Here is a 21633-nt window from a genome sequence, read left to right as displayed (position 1 = left end):
CATTGGAGGGAGAGAGAGAGACAGAGAGAGGGGGGAGAGAGAGATGGGGACAGAGAGAGAGAGAGAGGGGGGGAGAGAGAGAGCGTGGAAGGTAGGGTGACAGAAAAAGAGAGAGTGAGTGAGTGAGGGAAGGATGGCAGAAATATTGAGGAGAGGAGGAAGAGGGGGAAGAAGAGAGGGAGAGGGGGATATGACAGGGACAGAAAGGGATAGAGGAGGGAGGGAGGGAGGGTGACACAAAGACACGAGGAGAGAGAGAGAGAGAAAGAGAGAGAGAGAGAGAGAGTGAACAGTAACTGTTTTTTAAGATGAACTTGTAAATAACATAAATGACATAAATAAATAACCAGGATCTGCAGAGAAAAATTGCAGATTGCTTTTTCATTCTCTGCGTGTGTGTGTGTGTGTGTGTGTGTGTGTGTGTGTGTGTGTGTGTGTGTGTGTGTGTGTGTCTGTGTCTGTGTGTGTGTCTGTGTGTGTGTGTGTGTGTGTGTGTGTGTGTGTGTGTCTGTGTGTCTGTGTGTGTGCGCGAGACAATGGGTGTTTCTCAAAATGCATCCTACACTCTGACTTCCTAATGAAATGTTGCCTGTTCACATCGTATATGTTGCCTGACTACAATATTGTATCTTGACACCTTAATAAATACATGCTGCGTTCATTTTGGTATGTTTACCTGCCTACGTACCGTAGACAGCAAGCTCACAATAAGTCAATAGGGCTAACTGGCTAGCGTCTAGTACTGTTAGGGCTAACTTGCTAGCTATTAGTACTGTTAGGGCTAACTGGTAAGCTACTAGTACTGTTAGGGCTAACTGGCTAACTACTAGTACTGTTAGGGCTAACTGGCAAGCTATTAGTACTGTTAGGGCTAATTAGCAAGCTACTAGTACTGTTAGGGCTAACTGGCTAACTACTAGTACTGTTAGGGCTAACTGGTAAGCTACTAGTACTGTTAGGGCTAATTAGCAAGCTATTAGTACTGTTAGGGCTAATTAGCAAGCTACTAGTACTGTTAGGGCTAATTAGCAAGCTACTAGTACTGTTAGGGCTAACTGGCTAGCTATTAGTACTGTTAGGGCTAACTGGCTAGCTACTAGTACTGTTAGGGCTAACTGGCTAGCTATTAGTACTGTTAGGGCTAACTGGCTAGCTATTAGTACTGTTAGGGCTAACTGGCTAGCTATTAGTACTGTTAGGGCTAACTGGCAAGCTACTAGTACTGTTAGGGCTAACTGGCTAGCTATTAGTACTGTTAGGGCTAACTGGCTAGCTACTAGTACTGTTAGGGCTAACTGGCAAGCTATTAGTACTGTTAGGGCTAACTGGCTAACTACTAGTACTGTTAGGGCTAACTGGCAAGCTATTAGTACTGTTAGGGCTAACTGGCAAGCTACTAGTACTGTTAGGGCTAACTGGCTAGCTATTAGTACTGTTAGGGCTAACTGGCTAGCTACTAGTACTGTTAGGGCTAACTGGCTAGCTATTAGTACTGTTAGGGCTAACTGGCTAGCTATTAGTACTGTTAGGGCTAACTGGCTAGCTATTAGTACTGTTAGGGCTAACTGGCAAGCTACTAGTACTGTTAGGGCTAACTGGCTAGCTATTAGTACTGTTAGGGCTAACTGGCTAGCTACTAGTACTGTTAGGGCTAACTGGCAAGCTATTAGTACTGTTAGGGCTAACTGGCTAGCTATTAGTACTGTTAGGGCTAACTGGCTAGCTATTAGTACTGTTAGGGCTAACTGGCTAGCTATTAGTACTGTTAGGGCTAACTGGCTAACTACTAGTACTGTTAGGGCTAACTGGCAAGCTATTAGTACTGTTAGGGCTAACTGGCTAGCTATTAGTACTGTTAGGGCTAACTGGCTAGCTATTAGTACTGTTAGGGCTAACTGGCTAGCTATTAGTACTGTTAGGGCTAACTGGCTAGCTATTAGTACTGTTAGGGCTAACTGGCTAGCTATTAGTACTGTTAGGGCTAACTGGCTAGCTATTAGTACTGTTAGGGCTAACTGGCAAGCTACTAGTACTGTTAGGGCTAACTGGCTAGCTATTAGTACTGTTAGGGCTAACTGGCTAACTACTAGTACTGTTAGGGCTAGCTATTAGTACTGTTAGGGCTAACTGGTAAGCTACTAGTACTGTTAGGGCTAACTGGCTAACTACTAGTACTGTTAGGGCTAACTGGCAAGCTATTAGTACTGTTAGGGCTAATTAGCAAGCTACTAGTACTGTTAGAGTTAATGAATTGAGATATATTTGGCATAATATTAGTTTTAGGTAATTTCTGCTTGTTAAACTATCTGGTTAGCTACATTATTATGATTCACATATAGCTAGCTGATAGTTATGAAGTAAAACAATTGCTTTGTGTTAATCTGGTTTTGTCTCTGTTGCCATTGTCCTGGCTGGAAGACGGTTCAGTGAATGGGTACTGTAAGTCATTAGGGCTAACTGGCTAGTTAGTTAGCCAAAAGGAATTGGTAGCTACCCACGAAAATACCCATGGTAAATGTACATTTACCTTCCATGACATTAGTTTGAGGTAATTTTTGCCTGTTTAACTAGCTGGCTAGCTAGATTATCACGATTCACACATCTAGCTCTCTCTATCCACCTCTCTCTCTCTCTCTATCTCCCTCCCTCTCTGTCTCTCCCTCCCTCCCTCTCTCTCTCTCTCTCTCTCTCTCTGTCTCTCCCTCCCTCTCTCTCTCTCTGTCTCTCCCTCCCTCTCTCCCTCTCTCTCTCTCTGTCTCTCCCTCCAGCCGTTACCGGTTTCTGAGTATAATGGTAGTCCAGAGACGGTGGGATACCGGGTGTGTGTCCGGCGGGCAGACGGACGGGGAGAGGAGAGGCTGGAGGAGGTGGCGGAGGTTAGAGGTCAGGGGTCAGGGGTTAGTGGTCAGCAAAGCGAGACGATGCTGGAGGGCCTGGCTGAATGGACGGAGTACCAGTTGAAGATACAAGCATTTAACTCCATTGGAGCCGGACCATGGAGTACAACACTGACCACACACACCAAGGAGTCAGGTACACACACACACACTAATACACTCAGACATACCGTGACACACACCTACATTCACATGAGGGTTACTTTAGCAGGTGCCTCGGAAGAGTTTTCATGTCAATCAAAGAAAAGAGACTCTCCTTCTAGAGACTCTCTCCTTTTAGAGACTCTCTCCTTCTAGAGACTCTCTCCTAGAGACTCTCTCCTTTTAGAGACTCTCTCCTTCGTGAGACTCTCTCCTTCTAGAGACTCTCTCCTAGAGACTCTTTCCTTCGAGAGACTCTCTCCTTTTAGAGACTCTCTCCTTTTAGAGACTCTCTCCTTCTAGATACTCTCTCCTTCTAGAGACTCTCTCCTAGAGACTCTCCTTCTAGAGAATCTCTCCTTCTAGAGACTCTCTCCTTCTAGAGACTCTCTCATAGAGACTCTCTCCTAGAGACTCTCTCCTTCTAGAGACTCTCTCCTTTTAGAGACTCTCTCCTAGAGACTCTCTCCTTCTAGAGACTCTCTCCTTCTAGAGACTCTCTCCTTCTAGAGACACTCTCCTTCTAGAGACTCTCTCCTTCTAGAGACTCTCTCATAGAGACTCTCTCCTTCTAGAGACTCTCTCATAGAGACTCTCTCCTTCTAGAGACTCTCTCCTTCTAGAGACTCTCTCCTTCTAGAGACACTCTCCTTCTAGAGACTCTCTCCTTCTAGAGACTCTCTCCTAGAGACTCTCTCCTTCTAGAGACTCTCTCCTTCTAGAGACTCTATCCTTCTAGAGACACTCTCCTTCTAGAGACTCTCTCCTTCTAGAGACTCTCTCATAGAGACTCTCTCCTAGAGACTCTCTCCTTCTAGAGACTCTCTCCTAGAGACTCTCTCCTTCTAGAGACTCTCTCCTTCTAGATACTCTCTCCTAGAGACTCTCTCCTTCTAGAAACTCTCTCCTAGAGACTCTCTCCTTCTAGAGACTCTCCTTCTAGATACTCTGTCCTAGAGACTCTCTCCTAGATACTCTGTCCTAGAGAATCTCTCATTCTAGAGACTCTCTCCTAGATACTCTATCCTAGAGACTCTCTCCTTCTAGAGACTCTCTCCTAGAGACTCTCTCCTAGAGACTTTCTCCTTCTAGAGACTCTCCTAGAGACTCTCTCCTTCTAGAGACTCTCCTTCTAGAGACTCTCCTTCTAGAGACTCTCTCCTAGAGACTCTCTCCTTCTAGAGACTCTCTCCTTCTAGAGACTCTCTCCTTCTAGAGACTCTCTCCCTTTAGACTCTCCTTCTAGAGACTCTCTCCTTCTAGATACTCTCTCCTTTTAGAGGCTCTCTCCTAGAGACTCTCTCCTAGAGACTCTCCTTCTAGAGACTCTCTCCTAGAGACTCTCTCCTTCTAGAGACTCTCTCCTTCTAGAGACTCTCTCCCTTTAGACTCTCCTTCTAGAGACTCTCTCCTTCTAGATACTCTCTCTTTTTAGAGGCTCTCTCCTAGAGACTCTCTCCTTCTAGAGACTCTCCTTCTAGAGACTCTCTCCTAGAGACTCTCTCCTTCTAGAGACACTCTCCTTCTAGAGACTCTCTCCTAGAGACTCTCTCCTTCTAGAGACTCTCTCCTTCTAGAGACTCTCTCCCTTTAGACTCTCCTTCTAGAGACTCTCTCCTTCTAGATACTCTCTCCTTTTAGAGACTCTCTCCTAGAGACTCTCTCCTAGATACTCTCTCCTTCTAGAGACTCTCTCCTAGAGACTCTCTCCTTCTAGAGACTCTCTCCTTCTAGAGACTCTCTCCCTTTAGACTCTCCTTCTAGAGACTCTCTCCTTCTAGAGACTCTCTCCTAGAGACTCTCTCCTTCTAGAGACTTTCTCCTTCTAGAGACTCTCTCCCTTTAGACTCTCCTTCTAGAGACTCTCTCCTTCTAGATACTCTCTCCTTCTAGAGACTCTCTCCTAGAGACTCTCTCCTTCTAGAGACTCTCTCCTTCTAGAGACTCTCTCCTAGATACTCTCTCCTTCTAGAGACTCTCTCCTAGATACTCTCTCCTTCTAGAGACTCTCTCCTAGATACTCTGTCCTAGAGAATCTCTCATTCTAGAGACTCTCTCCTAGATACTCTGTCCTAGAGACTCTCTCCTTCTAGAGACTCTCTCCTAGAGACTCTCTCCTAGAGACTTTCTCCTTCTAGAGACTCTCCTAGAGACTCTCTCCTTCTAGAGACTCTCCTTCTAGAGACTCTCTCCTAGAGACTCTCTCCTTCTAGAGACTCTCTCCTTCTAGAGACTCTCTCCTTCTAGAGACTCTCTCCTTCTAGAGACTCTCTCCCTTTAGACTCTCCTTCTAGAGACTCTCTCCTTCTAGAGACTCTCTCCTAGAGACTCTCTCCTTCTAGAGACTCTCTCCTTCTAGAGACTCTCTCCCTTTAGACTCTCCTTCTAGAGACTCTCTCCTTCTAGATACTCTCTCCTTCTAGAGACTCTCTCCTAGAGACTCTCTCCTTCTAGAGACTCTCTCCTTCTAGAGACTCTCTCCTAGATACTCTCTCCTTCTAGAGACTCTCTCCTAGATACTCTCTCCTTCTAGAGACTCTCTCCTAGATACTCTGTCCTAGAGAATCTCTCATTCTAGAGTCTCTCTCCTATATACTCTGTCCTAGAGACTCTCTCCTTCTAGAGACTCTCTCCTAGAGACTCTCTCCTAGAGACTTTCTCCTTCTAGAGACTCTCCTAGAGACTCTCTCCTTCTAGAGACTCTCCTTCTAGAGACTCTCTCCTAGAGACTCTCTCCTTCTAGAGACTCTCTTCTTCTAGAGACTCTCTCCTAGAGACTCTCTCCTTCTAGAGACTCTCTCCTTCTAGAGACTCTCTCCCTTTAGACTCTCCTTCTAGAGACTCTCTCCTTCTAGATACTCTCTCCTTTTAGAGACTCTCTCCTAGAGACTCTCTCCTAGATACTCTCTCCTTCTAGAGACTCTCTCCTAGATACTCTGTCCTAGAGAATCTCTCATTCTAGAGACTCTCTCCTAGATACTCTGTCCTAGAGACTCTCTCCTTCTAGAGACTCTCTCCTAGAGACTCTCTCCTAGAGACTTTCTCCTTCTAGATACTCTCCTAGAGACTCTCTCCTTCTAGATACTCTCTCCTTTTCCTCTCTAGTATTTAGGTGTTTATTTGAAGAAAGAGAAACAGAGAAAGATCTGTCTGTCAGAGGAACAGAGATGTAATCTTCTGTCAGAAATTGAAATAGAGAGATGCAGAAAAGTGTTCCCCATTAGTTATCTCACACACACACACACACACACACACACACACACACACACACACACACACACACACACACACACACACACACACACACACACACACACACACACACACACACACACACACACACACACACACACACACACAGATGAATAAAGTAGGAGGGTTAGAGAGCAGTAGAGAGAGGGAGATTCACAGAGTTAAATACATATGTCTCTGTTTTTGTGTGTGTGTGTGTGTGTGTGTGTGTGTGTGTGTGTGTGTGTGTGTGTGTGTGTGTGTGTGTGTGTGTGTGTGTGTGTGTGTGTGTGTTACAGTGCCGTCTGGCTGTCCAGTGAACGTGAGTGCGGAGGCGGTGAGTTCTACCAGGATTTTGGTCACATGGTCTCCTGTTCCTGAGATGCAGAGAAACGGACCCATCCTAGGATACAAGGTACGCACACACACACACACACCCACACACACACACACACACACACACACACACACACACACACACACACACACACACACACACACACACACACAAACACACACATACACACACAATCCTTGGTTACACAATATATGCCATAGCACCCCAAAGAACTACCCTGTCCCACCATACCAGAAGACACAGAGAACTACCCTGTCCCATCATACCAGAAGACAGAGAGAACTACCCTGTCCCATCATACCAGAAGACAGACAGAGAACTACCCTGTCCCACCATACCAGAAGACAGAGAGAACTACCCTGTCCCATCATACCAGAAGACAGACAGAGAACTACCCTGTCCCATCATACCAGGAGACAGAGAGAACTACCCTGTCCCATCATACCAGAAGACACACAGAGAAATATCCTGTCCCATCAAACCAGAAGACACAGAGAACTACCCTGTCCCATCATACCAGAAGACAGACAGAGAACTACCCTGTCCCATCATACCAGGAGACAGAGAGAACTACCCTGTCCCATCATACCAGAAGACAGACAGAGAACTACCCTGTCCTACCATACCAGAAGACACAGAGAACTACCCTGTTCCATCATACCAGAAGACACACAGAGAAATATCCTGTCCCATCATACCAGGAGACAGAGAGAACTACCCTGTCCCATCATACCAGAAGACAGACAGAGAACTACCCTGTCCCATCATACCAGGAGACAGAGAGAACTACCCTGTCCCATCATACCAGAAGACAGACAGAGAACTACCCTGTCCCACCATACCAGAAGACACAGAGAACCACCCTGTCCCATCATACCAGAAGACACAGAGAACTACCCTGTTCCATCATACCAGAAGACACAGAGAACTACCCTGTCCCACCATACCAGAAGACACAGAGAACTACCCTGTCCCATCATACCAGAAGACACAGAGAACTACCCTGTCCCATCATACCAGAAGACACAGAGAACTTCCCTGTTCCATCATACCAGAAGACACAGAGAACTACCCTGTCCCACCATACCAGAAGACACAGAGAACTACCCTGTCCCACCATACCAGAAGACAGACAGAGAACCACCCTGTCCCATCATACCAGAAGACACAGAGAACTTCCCTGTTCCATCATACCAGAAGACACAGAGAACTACCCTGTCCCACCATACCAGAAGACACAGAGAACTACCCTGTCCCACCATACCAGAAGACACAGAGAACAACCCTGTCCCACCATACCAGAAGACACAGAGAACTACCCTGTCCCATCATACCAGAAGACAGACAGAGAACTACCCTGTCCCATCATACCAGAAGACACAGAGAGAACTACCCTGTCCCACCATACCAGAAGACAGACAGAGAACTACCCTGTCCCACCATACCAGAAGACACAGAGAACTACCCTGTCCCATCATACCAGAAGACACACAGAGAACTACCCTGTCCCATCATACCAGAAGACACAGAGAGAACTACACTGTCCCACCATACCAGAAGACAGACAGAGAACTACCCTGTCCCACCATACCAGAAGACACAGAGAACTACCCTGTCCCACCATACCAGAAGACAGAAGTGCTTTACATCAAATACTTTTCAGAAATCATCTTTACATTTGTAGGATAGAGATATAAGGTTCAATTTAAATTCCAGTCAGTTCAGGAAGTACACTAAAATTCCAGTCAGTTCAGGAAGTACACTGAAATTCCTGTCAATTCAGGAAGTAGGCTGAAATTCCAGTCAGTTCAGGAAGTACATTGAAATTCCTGTCAATTCAGGAAGTACACTGAAATTCCAGTCAGTTCAGGAAGTAGGCTGAAATTCCAGTTCACTTCAATGTTTTTCAAGGAGAAACATTTTGAATTTCTTTCTGAACTGACAGGAATGGAAAAGACCCAAACCTGGTGTTATCCATCTAAAAGGAATCATTCCAAACCTGGTGTTATCCATCTAAAAGGAATCATTCCAAACCTGGTGTTATCCATCTAAAAGGAATCATTCCAAACCTGGTGTTATCCATGTAAAAGGAATAATTCCAAACCTGGTGTTATCCATCTAAAAGGAATCATTCCAAACCTGGTGTTATCCATCGAAAAGGAATCATTCCCAACCTGGTGTTATCCATCTAAAAGGAATCATTCCAAACCTGGTGTTATCCATCTGAATCATTCCAAACCTGGTGTTATCCATCTAAGAGGAATCATTCCAAACCTGGTGTTATCCATCGAAAAGGAATCATTCCCAACCTGGTGTTATCCATCTAAAAGGAATCATTCCAAACCTGGTGTTATCCATCTAAAAGGAATCATTCCAAACCTGGTGTTATCCATCTGAATCATTCCAAACCTGGTGTTATCCATCGAAAAGGAATCATTCCAAACCTGGTGTTATCCATCTAAAAGGAATCATTCCAAACCTGGTGTTATCCATCTAAAAGGAATCATTCCAAACCTGGTGTTATCCATCTGAATCATTCCAAACCTGGTGTTATCCATCTAAAAGGAATCATTCCAAACCTGGTGTTATCCATCGAAAAGGAATCATTCCCAACCTGGTGTTATCCATCTAAAAGGAATCATTCCAAACCTGGTGTTATCCATCTGAATCATTCCAAACCTGGTGTTATCCATCTGAATCATTCCAAACCTGGTGTTATGCATCTAAAATGAATCATTCCCAACCTGGTGTTATCCATCGAAAAGGAATCATTCCAAACCTGGTGTTATCCATCTAAAAGGAATCATTCCAAACCTGGTGTTATCCATCTAAAAGAAATCCTTCCAAACCTGGTGTTATCCATCTAAAAGGAATCATTCCAAACCTGGTGTTATCCATCTAAAAGGAATCATTCCAAACCTGGTGTTATCCATCTAAAAGAAATCATTCCAAACCTGGTGTTATCCATCGAAAAGGAATCATTCCAAACCTGGTGTTATCCATCGAAAAGGAATCATTCCAAACCTGGTGTTAACCATCTAAAATGAATCATTCCAAACCTGGTGTTATCCGTCGAAAAGGAATCATTCCCAACCTGGTGTTATCCATCTAAAAGGAATCATTCCCAACCTGGTGTTATCCATTTAAAAGGAATCATTCCAAACCTGGTGTTATCCATCTAAAAGGAATCATTCCAAACCTGGTGTTATCCATCTGAATCATTCCAAACCCGGTGTTATCCATCTAAAAGGAATCATTCCCAACCTGGTGTTATCCATCTAAAAGGAATCATTCCAAACTATTGAACAACGTCAATTTCTCCTCTGGAACAGGACACTTTTTAATAGGAAGTGTTACCAGACCAGTGGCATGAGATTTAAGTTCATAGGGAGTTCACTTAGCCCCCCTCTGTGACTAAACACACACACGCACGCACGCACGCACGCACGCACGCACGCACGCACACACACACACACACACACACACACACACACACACACACACACACACACACACACACACGCACGCACACACACCCTCACACCTTCTCTCACACACACACACACACACCCTCACACCTTCTCTCTCACACACATACACACACACCCTCACACCACTCTTTCTCTCTCTCACTCACACACTCCCACCCTCTCCACAGGAAGCCCCTACCAGGCCACTATGATGTAACATCCTGTAATCGAGCACTTTGTTTTCCCACAGTGATAATTACTGCTTTTTAAAAATGCTGAGAGAGAAAGTGTGTGTGTGCATACGTGCGTCCGCCCATGTGTGTGTGTGTGTGTGTGTGTGTGTGTGTGTGTGTGTGTGTGTGTGTGTGTGTGTGTGTGTGTGTGTGTGTGTGTGTGTGTGTGTGTGTGTGTGTGTGTGTGTGTGTGTGTGGAGGTGTGTGTGGGGGTGTGTGTGTGTGTGTGTGTGTGTGTGTGTGTGTGGAGCTGTGTGTGGGGGTGTGTGTGGGGGTGTGTGTGGGTGTGTGTGCGTTTGGTGTGTGTGTTGAGTTCTCTTCCTCCCAGCAACATATTTCATGTTTAATGCTGAAGACATTCAGGATACGTTGCCTTTTATCTCTGCTTTATAGTCTGTCTGGTTTATAGTCTGTCTGGGTTATAGTCTGTCTGGGTTATGGTCTGTCTGGGTTATAGTCTGTCTGGGTTATAGTCTGGGTTATGGTCTGTCTGGGTTATAGTCTGTCTGGGTTATAGTCTGTCTGGTTTATAGTCTGTCTGGGTTATAGTCTGGGTTATAGTCTGTCTGGGTTATAGTCTGTCTGGGTTATAGTCTGGTTTATAGTCTGTCTGGGTTATAGTCTGTCTGGGTTATAGTCTGGTTTATAGTCTGTCTGGGTTATAGTCTGTCTGAGTTATAGTCTGTCTGGGTTATAGTCTGTCTGAGTTATAGTCTGAGTTATAGTCTGTCTGGGTTATAGTCTGTCTGGTTTATAGTCTGTCTGGGTTATAGTCTGTCTGGGTTATAGTCTGTCTGGGTTATAGTCTGTCTGAGTTATAGTCTGAGTTATAGTCTGGGTTATAGTCTGTCTGAGTTATAGTCTGTCTGGGTTATAGTCTGTCTGAGTTATAGTCTGAGTTATAGTCTGGGTTATAGTCTGTCTGGGTTATAGTCTGTCTGGGTTATAGTCTGTCTGGGTTATAGTCTGTCTGAGTTATAGTCTGAGTTATAGTCTGGGTTATAGTCTGTCTGGGTTATAGTCTGTCTGGGTTATAGTCTGTCTGAGTTATAGTCTGAGTTATAGTCTGAGTTATAGTCTGTCTGGGTTATAGTCTGGGTTATGGTCTGTCTGGGTTATAGTCTGTCTGGGTTATAGTCTGTCTGGGTTATAGTCTGTCTGGGTTATAGTCTGGGTTATGGTCTGTCTGGGTTATAGTCTGTCTGGGTTATAGTCTGTCTGGTTTATAGTCTGTCTGGGTTATAGTCTGGGTTATAGTCTGTCTGGGTTATAGTCTGTCTGGGTTATAGTCTGGGTTATAGTCTGTCTGGGTTATAGTCTGTCTGGGTTATAGTCTGTCTGGGTTATAGTCTGGGTTATAGTCTGTCTGGGTTATAGTCTGGGTTATAGTCTGTCTGGGTTATAGTCTGGGTTATAGTCTGTCTGAGTTATAGTCTGTCTGAGTTATAGTCTGGTTTATAGTCTGTCTGGGTTATAGTCTGTCTGAGTTATAGTCTGAGTTATAGTCTGTCTGGGTTATAGTCTGGTTTATAGTCTGTCTGGGTTATAGTCTGTCTGAGTTATAGTCTGAGTTATAGTCTGTCTGGGTTATAGTCTGAGTTATAGTCTGTCTGGGTTATAGTCTGAGTTATAGTCTGTCTGGGTTATAGTCTGAGTTATAGTCTGTCTGGGTTATAGTCTGAGTTATAGTCTGTCTGAGTTATAGTCTGTCTGGGTTATAGTCTGGGTTATAGTCTGGGTTATAGTCTGTCTGGGTTATAGTCTGTCTGGGTTATAGTCTGTCTGGGTTATAGTCTGTCTGGGTTATAGTCTGAGTTATAGTCTGAGTTATAGTCTGTCTGGGTTATAGTCTGTCTGGGTTATAGTCTGGGTTATAGTCTGGGTTATAGTCTGTCTGGGTTATAGTCTGTCTGGGTTATAGTCTGTCTGGGTTATAGTCTGTCTGGGTTATAGTCTGTCTGGGTTATAGTCTGAGTTATAGTCTGAGTTATAGTCTGTCTGGGTTATAGTCTGTCTGGGTTATAGTCTGGGTTATAGTCTGGGTTATAGTCTGTCTGGGTTATAGTCTGTCTGGGTTATAGTCTGTCTGGGTTATAGTCTGTCTGGGTTATAGTCTGTCTGGGTTATAGTCTGTCTGGGTTATAGTCTGGGTTATAGTCTGGGTTATAGTCTGTCTGGGTTATAGTCTGTCTGGGTTATAGTCTGTCTGGTTTATAGTCTGTCTGAGTTATAGTCTGGGTTATAGTCTGGGTTATAGTCTGTCTGGGTTATAGTCTGTCTGAGTTATAGTCTGTCTGAGTTATAGTCTGTCTGAGTTATAGTCTGTCTGGGTTATAGTCTGTCTGGGTTATAGTCTGTCTGGGTTATAGTCTGGGTTATAGTCTGTCTGGGTTATAGTCTGTCTGGGTTATAGTCTGGGTTATAGTCTGTCTGGGTTATAGTCTGTCTGGGTTATAGTCTGTCTGGGTTATAGTCTGTCTGGGTTATAGTCTGGGTTATAGTCTGGGTTATAGTCTGTCTGGGTTATAGTCTGTCTGGGTTATAGTCTGTCTGGTTTATAGTCTGTCTGAGTTATAGTCTGTCTGAGTTATAGTCTGGGTTATAGTCTGTCTGAGTTATAGTCTGTCTGGGTTATAGTCTGTCTGGGTTATAGTCTGTCTAGTTATAGTCTGGGTTATAGTCTGTCTGGGTTATAGTCTGTCTGGGTTATAGTCTGTCTGAGTTATAGTCTGTCTGGGTTATAGTCTGTCTGGGTTATAGTCTGTCTGGGTTATAGTCTGTCTGAGTTATAGTCTGTCTGAGTTATAGTCTGTCTGGGTTATAGTCTGTCTGGGTTATAGTCTGTCTGAGTTATAGTCTGAGTTATAGTCTGTCTGGGTTATAGTCTGTCTGAGTTATAGTCTGTCTGGGTTATAGTCTGTCTGGGTTATAGTCTGTCTGGGTTATAGTCTGTCTGGGTTATAGTCTGTCTGGGTTATAGTCTGTCTGAGTTATAGTCTGTCTGAGTTATAGTCTGGTTTATAGTCTGTCTGGGTTATAGTCTGTCCGGGTCATAGTCTGTCTGGTTTATAGTCTGGGTTATAGTCTGTCTGGGTTATAGTCTGAGTTATAGTTTGTCTGGGTTATAGTCTGAGTTATAGTTTGTCTGGGTTATAGTCTGTCTGAGTTATAGTCTGAGTTATAGTCTGTCTGGGTTATAGTCTGAGTTATAGTTTGTCTGGGTTATAGTCTGTCTGGGTTATAGTCTGTCTGGGTTATAGTCTGTCTGAGTTATAGTCTGAGTTATAGTCTGTCTGGGTTATAGTCTGAGTTATAGTTTGTCTGGGTTATAGTCTGTCTGGGTTATAGTCTGTCTGGGTTATAGTCTGTCTGAGTTATAGTCTGAGTTATAGTCTGTCTGGGTTATAGTCTGTCTGGGTTATAGTCTGTCTGAGTTATAGTCTGAGTTATAGTCTGTCTGGGTTATAGTCTGGTTTATAGTCTTTCTGGGTTATAGTCTGTCTGAGTTATAGTCTGGGTTATAGTCTGTCTGGGTTATAGTCTGAGTTATAGTCTGTCTGGGTTATAGTCTGGGTTATAGTCTGTCTGGGTTATAGTCTGTCTGGGTTATAGTCTGTCTGGGTTATAGTCTGTCTGGGTTATAGTCTGTCTGAGTTATAGTCTGTCTGAGTTATAGTCTGTCTGAGTTATAGTCTGTCTGAGTTATAGTCTGTCTGGGTTATAGTCTGTCTGAGTTATAGTCTGTCTGAGTTATAGTCTGTCTGGGTTATAGTCTGTCTGGGTTATAGTCTGGGTTATAGTCTGTCTGGGTTATAGTCTGGGTTATAGTCTGTCTGGGTTATAGTCTGTCTGAGTTATAGTCTGTCTGAGTTATAGTCTGTCTGGGTTATAGTCTGTCTGGGTTATAGTCTGGGTTATAGTCTGTCTGGGTTATAGTCTGGGTTATAGTCTGTCTGAGTTATAGTCTGTCTGAGTTATAGTCTGTCTGGGTTATAGTCTGTCTGGGTTATAGTCTGTCTGGGTTATAGTCTGGGTTATAGTCTGTCTGAGTTATAGTCTGTCTGGGTTATAGTCTGTCTGGTTTATAGTCTGTCTGGGTTATAGTCTGGGTTATAGTCTGTCTGAGTTATAGTCTGTCTGGGTTATAGTCTGTCTGGTTTATAGTCTGTCTGGGTTATAGTCTGTCTGGTTATAGTCTGTCTGGGTTATAGTCTGTCTGGTTTATAGTCTGTCTGGGTTATAGTCTGTCTGTGTTATAGTCTGTCTGGTTTATAGTCTGTCTGGGTTATAGTCTGTCTGGTTATAGTCTGTCTGGGTTATAGTCTGTCTGGTTTATAGTCTGTCTGGGTTATAGTCTGTCTGGTTTATAGTCTGTCTGGGTTATAGTCTGTCTGGTTTATAGTCTGTCTGGGTTATAGTCTGTCTGGTTATAGTCTGTCTGGGTTATAGTCTGGGTTATAGTCTGTCTGGGTTATAGTCTGTCTGGGTTATAGTCTGTCTGGGTCATAGTCTGTCTGGGTTATAGTCTGTCTGGGTTATAGTCTGTCTGGGTTATAGTCTGTCTGGGTTATAGTCTGGGTTACAGTCTGTCTGGGTTATAGTCTGTCTGGGTTATAGTCTGTCTGGGTTATAGTCTGGGTTACAGTCTGTCTGGGTTATAGTCTGGGTTATAGTCTGTCTGAGTTATAGTCTGTCTGGGTTATAGTCTGTCTGGGTTATAGTCTGTCTGGGTTATAGTCTGTCTGGGTTATAGTCTGTCTGGTTTATAGTCTGTCTGGGTTATAGTCTGTCTGGGTTATAGTCTGTCTGGTTATAGTCTGTCTGGGTTATAGTCTGGGTTATAGTCTGTCTGGGTTATAGTCTGTCTGGTTATAGTTTGTCTGGGTTATAGTCTGTCTGAGTTATAGTCTGTCTGGTTTATAGTCTGTCTGAGTTATAGTCTGTCTGGTTATAGTCTGTCTGGGTTATAGTCTGGTTTATAGTCTGTCTGAGTTATAGTCTATCTGGGTTATAGTCTGGGTTATAGTCTGTCTGGTTTATAGTCTGTCTGGGTTATAGTCTGTCTGGGTTATAGTCTGTCTGGGTTATAGTCTGTCTGGGTTATAGTCTGTCTGAGTTATAGTCTGTCTGGGTTATAGTCTGTCTGGGTTATAGTCTGTGAGTTATAGTCTGTCTGGGTTATAGTCTGTCTGAGTTATAGTCTGTCTGGGTTATAGTCTGTCTGGTTTATAGTCTGTCTGGGTTATAGTCTGTCTGGGTTATAGTCTGTCTGGTTTATAGTCTGTCTGAGTTATAGTCTGTCTGGGTTATAGTCTGTCTGGTTTATAGTCTGTCTGGGTTATAGTCTGTCTGGGTTATAGTCTGTCTGAGTTATAGTCTGTCTGGTTTATAGTCTGTCTGGGTTATAGTCTGGGTTATAGTCTGTCTGAGTTATAGTCTGTCTGGGTTATAGTCTGTCTGGGTTATAGTCTGTCTGGTTTATAGTCTGGGTTATAGTCTGTCTGGGTTATAGTCTGTCTGAGTTATAGTCTGTCTGGGTTATAGTCTGTCTGGTTTATAGTCTGTCTGGGTTATAGTCTGTCTGGGTTATAGTCTGTCTGAGTTATAGTCTGTCTGGGTTATAGTCTGTCTGGTTTATAGTCTGTCTGGGTTATAGTCTGTCTGGGTTATAGTCTGTCTGGGTTATAGTCTGTCTGGTTTATAGTCTGTCTGGGTTATAGTCTGGGTTATAGTCTGGGTTATAGTCTGTCTGGGTTATAGTCTGTGAGTTATAGTCTGTCTGAGTTATAGTCTGTCTGAGTTATAGTCTGTCTGAGTTATAGTCTGTCTGGGTTATAGTCTGTCTGGGTTATAGTCTGTCTGAGTTATAGTCTGTCTGGGTTATAGTCTGTCTGGGTTATAGTCTGTCTGAGTTATAGTCTGTCTGGTTTATAGTCTGTGAGTTATAGTCTGTCTGGGTTATAGTCTGTCTGAGTTATAGTCTGTCTGAGTTATAGTCTGTCTGGGTTATAGTCTGTCTGAGTTATAGTCTGTCTGGTTTATAGTCTGTCTGGGTTATAGTCTGTCTGGGTTATAGTCTGTCTGGGTTATAGTCTGTCTGGGTTATAGTCTGTCTGGGTTATAGTCTGGGTTATAGTCTGTCTGGGTTATAGTCTGGGTTATAGTCTGTCTGGGTCATAGTCTGTCTGGGTTATAGTCTGGGTCATAGTCTGTCTGGGTTATAGTCTGTCTGAGTTATAGTCTGGGTTATAGTCTGGGTTATAGTCTGTCTGGGTTATAGTCTGGGTTATAGTCTGTCTGGTTTATAGTCTGTCTGGGTTATAGTCTGGGTTATAGTCTGGGTTATAGTCTGTCTGGGTTATAGTCTGGGTTATAGTCTGTCTGGGTCATAGTCTGTCTGGGTTATAGTCTGGGTCATAGTCTGTCTGGGTTATAGTCTGTCTGAGTTATAGTCTGGGTTATAGTCTGGGTCATAGTCTGTCTGGGTTATAGTCTGTCTGAGTTATAGTCTGGGTTATAGTCTGGGTCATAGTCTGTCTGGGTTATAGTCTGGGTCATAGTCTGTCTGGGTTATAGTCTGTCTGAGTTATAGTCTGGGTTATAGTCTGGGTTATAGTCTGTCTGGGTTATAGTCTGGGTTATAGTCTGTCTGGTTTATAGTCTGTCTGGGTTATAGTCTGGGTTATAGTCTGGGTTATAGTCTGTCTGGGTTATAGTCTGGGTTATAGTCTGTCTGGGTCATAGTCTGTCTGGGTTATAGTCTGGGTCATAGTCTGTCTGGGTTATAGTCTGTCTGAGTTATAGTCTGGGTTATAGTCTGGGTTATAGTCTGTCTGGGTTATAGTCTGGGTTATAGTCTGTCTGGGTTATAGTCTGGGTCATAGTCTGTCTGGGTTATAGTCTGGGTCATAGTCTGTCTGGGTTATAGTCTGTCTGGGTTATAGTCTGGGTTATAGTCTGTCTGGGTCATAGTCTGTCTGAGTTATAGTCTGTCTGGGTTATAGTCTGTCTGGGTTATAGTCTGTCTGGGTTATAGTCTGGGTTATAGTCTGTCTGGGTCATAGTCTGTCTGAGTTATAGTCTGTCTGGGTTATAGTCTGTCTGGGTTATAGTCTGTCTGGGTTATAGTCTGTCTGGGTCATAGTCTGTCTGGTTTATAGTCTGGGTTATAGTCTGTCTGGGTTATAGTCAGTTTGGGTTATAGTCTGGGTTATAGTCTGTCTGGGTTATTGTCTGTCTGGGTTATAGTCTGTCTGGGTTATAGTCTGTCTGGTTTATAGTCTGTCTGGGTCATAGTCTGTCTGGGTCATAGTCTGTCTGGTTTATAGTCTGTCTGAGTTATAGTCTGTCTGGTTATAGTCTGTCTGGGTTATAGTCTGTCTGGGTCATAGTCTGGGTTATAGTCTGTCTGGGTTATAGTCTGTCTGGGTTATAGTCTGTCTGGGTTATAGTCTGTCTGGTTTATAGTCTGTCTGGGTCATAGTCTGTCTGGGTTATAGTCTGTCTGGTTTATAGTCTGTCTGGGTCATAGTCTGTCTGGGTTATAGTCTGTCTGGTTTATAGTCTGTCTGGGTTATAGTCTGTCTGGGTTATAGTCTGTCTGGTTTATAGTCTGTCTGGTTCATAGTCTGTCTGGGTTATAGTCTGTCTGGGTTATAGTCTGTCTGGTTTATAGTCTGTCTGAGTTATAGTCTGTCTGGTTATAGTCTGTCTGAGTTATAGTCTGTCTGGGTTATAGTCTGTCTGGTTTATAATCTGTCTGAGTTATAGTCTGTCTGGGTTATAGTCTGTCTGGGTTATAGTCTGTCTGGGTTATAGTCTGTCTGGGTTATAGTCTGTCTGGGTTATAGTCTGTCTGGTTTATAGTCTGTCTGAGTTATAGTCTGTCTGGGTTATAGTCTGTCTGGGTTATAGTCTGTCTGAGTTATAGTCTGTCTGAGTTATAGTCTGTCTGGGTTGTAGTCTGTCTGGGTCGTAGTCTGCGTTATAGTCTGTCTGGGTTATAGTCTGTCTGGGTTATAGTCTGTCTGGGTTATAGTCTGTCTGGGTTATAGTCTGTCTGGGTTATAGTCTGTCTGGTTTATAGTCTGTCTGGGTTATAGTCTGTCTGGTTTATAGTCTGTCTGAGTTATAGTCTGTCTGGGTTATAGTCTGTCTGGGTTATAGTCTGTCTGAGTTATAGTCTGTCTGGGTTATAGTCTGTCTGGGTTATAGTCTGTCTGGGTTATAGTCTGTCTGGTTTATAGTCTGGGTTATAGTCTGTCTGGGTTATAGTCTGTCTGGGTTATAGTCTGTCTGGTTTATAGTCTGTCTGAGTTATAGTCTGTCTGGGTTATAGTCTGTCTGGGTTATAGTCTGTCTGGGTTATAGTCTGTCTGGTTTATAGTCTGTCTGAGTTATAGTCTGTCTGGGTTATAGTCTGTCTGGGTTATAGTCTGTCTGAGTTATAGTCTGTCTGAGTTATAGTCTGTCTGGGTTGTAGTCTGTCTGGGTCGTAGTCTGCGTTATAGTCTGTCTGGGTTATAGTCTGTCTGGGTTATAGTCTGTCTGGGTTATAGTCTGTCTGGGTTATAGTCTGTCTGGGTTATAGTCTGTCTGAGTTATAGTCTGTCTGGGTTATAGTCTGGGTTATAGTCTGTCTGAGTTATAGTCTGTCTGGGTTATAGTCTGGGTTATAGTCTGTCTGGGTTATAGTCTGTCTGGGTTATAGTCTGTCTGGGTTATAGTCTGGGTTATAGTCTGTCTGGGTTATAGTCTGTCTGGGTTATGGTCTGTCTGGGTCATAGTCTGTCTGGGTTATAGTCTGGGTTATAGTCTGTCTGGTTTATAGTCTGGGTTATAGTCTGGGTTATAGTCTGGGTTATAGTCTGGGTTATAGTCTGGGTTATAGTCTGGGTTATAGTCTGTCTGGGTTATAGTCTGTCTGGGTCATAGTCTGTCTGGGTTATAGTCTGGGTTATAGTCTGTCTGGGTTATAGTCTGTCTGGGTCATAGTCTGTCTGGGTTATAGTCTGGGTTATAGTCTGTCTGGTTTATAGTCTGGGTTATAGTCTGGGTTATAGTCTGGGTTATAGTCTGGGTTATAGTCTGGGTTATAGTCTGGGTTATAGTCTGTCTGGGTTATAGTCTGTCTGGGTTATAGTCTGTCTGGGTCATAGTCTGTCTGGGTTATAGTCTGGGTTATAGTCTGTCTGGTTTATAGTCTGGGTTATAGTCTGGGTTATAGTCTGGGTTATAGTCTGGGTTATAGTCTGGGTTATAGTCTGGGTTATAGTCTGTCTGGGTTATAGTCTGTCTGGGTCATAGTCTGTCTGGGTTATAGTCTGGGTTATAGTCTGTCTGGGTTATAGTCTGTCTGGGTCATAGTCTGTCTGGGTTATAGTCTGGGTTATAGTCTGGGTTATAGTCTGGGTTATAGTCTGTCTGGGTTATAGTCTGTCTGGGTCATAGTCTGTCTGGGTTATAGTCTGTCTGAGTTTTAGTCTGTCTGGGTTATAGTCTGGGTTATAGTCTGGGTTATAGTCTGTCTGGGTTATAGTCTGTCTGGGTTATAGTCTGTCTGGGTTATAGTCTGGGTTATAGTCTGTCTGGTTTATAGTCTGGGTTATAGTCTGTCTGGGTTATAGTCTGGGTTATAGTCTGTCTGGGTTATAGTCTGTCTGGGTTATAGTCTGGCTGGGTTATAGTCTGGGTTATAGTCTGTCTGGGTTATAGTCTGGGTTATAGTCTGTCTGGGTTATAGTCTGGGTTATAGTCTGTCTGGGTTATAGTCTGTCTGGTTTATAGTCTGTCTGGGTTATAGTCTGGGTTATAGTCTGTCTGGGTTATAGTCTGGGTTATAGTCTGTCTGGGTTATAGTCTGTCTGGGTTATAGTCTGGCTGGGTTATAGTCTGTCTGGGTTATAGTCTGTCTGAGTTATAGTCTGGCTGGGTTATAGTCTGGTTTATAGTCTGTCTGGGTTATAGTCTGGGTTATAGTCTGTCTGGGTTATAGTCTGAGTTATAGTCTGGGTTATAGTCTGAGTTATAGTCTGGGTTATAGTCTGTCTGGGTCATAGTCTGTCTGAGTTATAGTCTGGGTTATAGTCTGTCTGAGTTATAGTCTGTCTGAGTTATAGTCTGTCTGGGTTATAGTCTGGGTTATAGTCTGTCTGGTTTATAGTCTGGGTTATAGTCTGTCTGGTTTATAGTCTGTCTGGGTTATAGTCTGTCTGGGTTATAGTCTGGGTTATAGTCTGTCTGAGTTATAGTCTGTCTGAGTTATAGTCTGTCTGGGTTATAGTCTGTCTGGGTTATAGTCTGTCTGGGTTATAGTCTGTCTGAGTTTTAGTCTGTCTGGGTTATAGTCTGGGTTATAGTCTGGGTTATAGTCTGTCTGGGTCATAGTCTGTCTGAGTTATAGTCTGTCTGGGTTATAGTCTGTCTGGGTTATAGTCTGTCTGGGTTATAGTCTGTCTGGGTTATAGTCTGTCTGAGTTTTAGTCTGTCTGGGTTATAGTCTGGGTTATAGTCTGGGTTATAGTCTTTCTGAGTTATAGTCTGTCTGGGTTAAAGTCTGTCTGGGTTATAGTCTGTCTGGGTTATAGTCTGTCTGGGTCATAGTCTGTCTGGTTTATAGTCTGGGTTATAGTCTGTCTGGGTTATAGTCTGTCTGGGTTATAGTCTGTCTGGGTTATAGTCTGTCTGAGTTATAGTCTGTCTGGGTTATAGTCTGTCTGGGTTATAGTCAGTTTGGGTTATAGTCTGGGTTATAGTCTGTCTGGGTTATTGTCTGTCTGGGTTATAGTCTGTCTGGGTTATAGTCTGTCTGGTTTATAGTCTGTCTGGGTCATAGTCTGTCTGGGTCATAGTCTGTCTGGTTTATAGTCTGTCTGAGTTATAGTCTGTCTGGGTTATAGTCTGTCTGGGTTATAGTCTGGGTTATAGTCTGTCTGGGTTATAGTCTGTCTGGGTTATAGTCTGTCTGGTTATAGTCTGTCTGGGTTATAGTCTGGGTTATAGTCTGTCTGGGTTATAGTCTGTCTGGTTATAGTCTGTCTGGTTTATAGTCTGTCTGGGTTATAGTCTGTCTGAGTTATAGTCTGTCTGGGTTATAGTCTGTCTGGGTTATAGTCTGTCTGGGTTATAGTCTGTCTGGGTTATAGTCTGTCTGGGTTATAGTCTGTCTGGGTTATAGTCTGTCTGGGTTATAGTCTGGGTTATAGTCTGTCTGGGTTATAGTCTGTCTGGGTTATAGTCTGTCTGGGTTATAGTCTGGGTTATAGTCTGTCTGGGTTATAGTCTGTCTGGTTATAGTCTGTCTG

The 21633-nt window shown here is 43.5% G+C and overlaps 1 protein-coding gene across 1 annotated transcript in view; it reads left to right on the top strand.

Annotated features, from left to right (window-relative positions):
- Positions 1-21633, top strand: part of LOC129842964 (protein sidekick-1-like) — a 373259-nt gene that overhangs the window by 264220 nt on the left and 87406 nt on the right. The window contains exons 25-26 of the mRNA XM_055911684.1: positions 2769-3033; positions 6569-6684. Of these exons, the coding sequence (XP_055767659.1) occupies positions 2769-3033; positions 6569-6684 (381 nt within the window). The remainder of the gene's footprint in view (positions 1-2768; positions 3034-6568; positions 6685-21633) is intronic.

The sequence above is a fragment of the Salvelinus fontinalis genome, unplaced genomic scaffold, assembly GCF_029448725.1.
Source record: "Salvelinus fontinalis isolate EN_2023a unplaced genomic scaffold, ASM2944872v1 scaffold_0081, whole genome shotgun sequence".
NCBI lineage: Eukaryota > Metazoa > Chordata > Actinopteri > Salmoniformes > Salmonidae > Salvelinus > Salvelinus fontinalis.
This window is presented reverse-complemented; position numbering and strand designations above follow the sequence as displayed.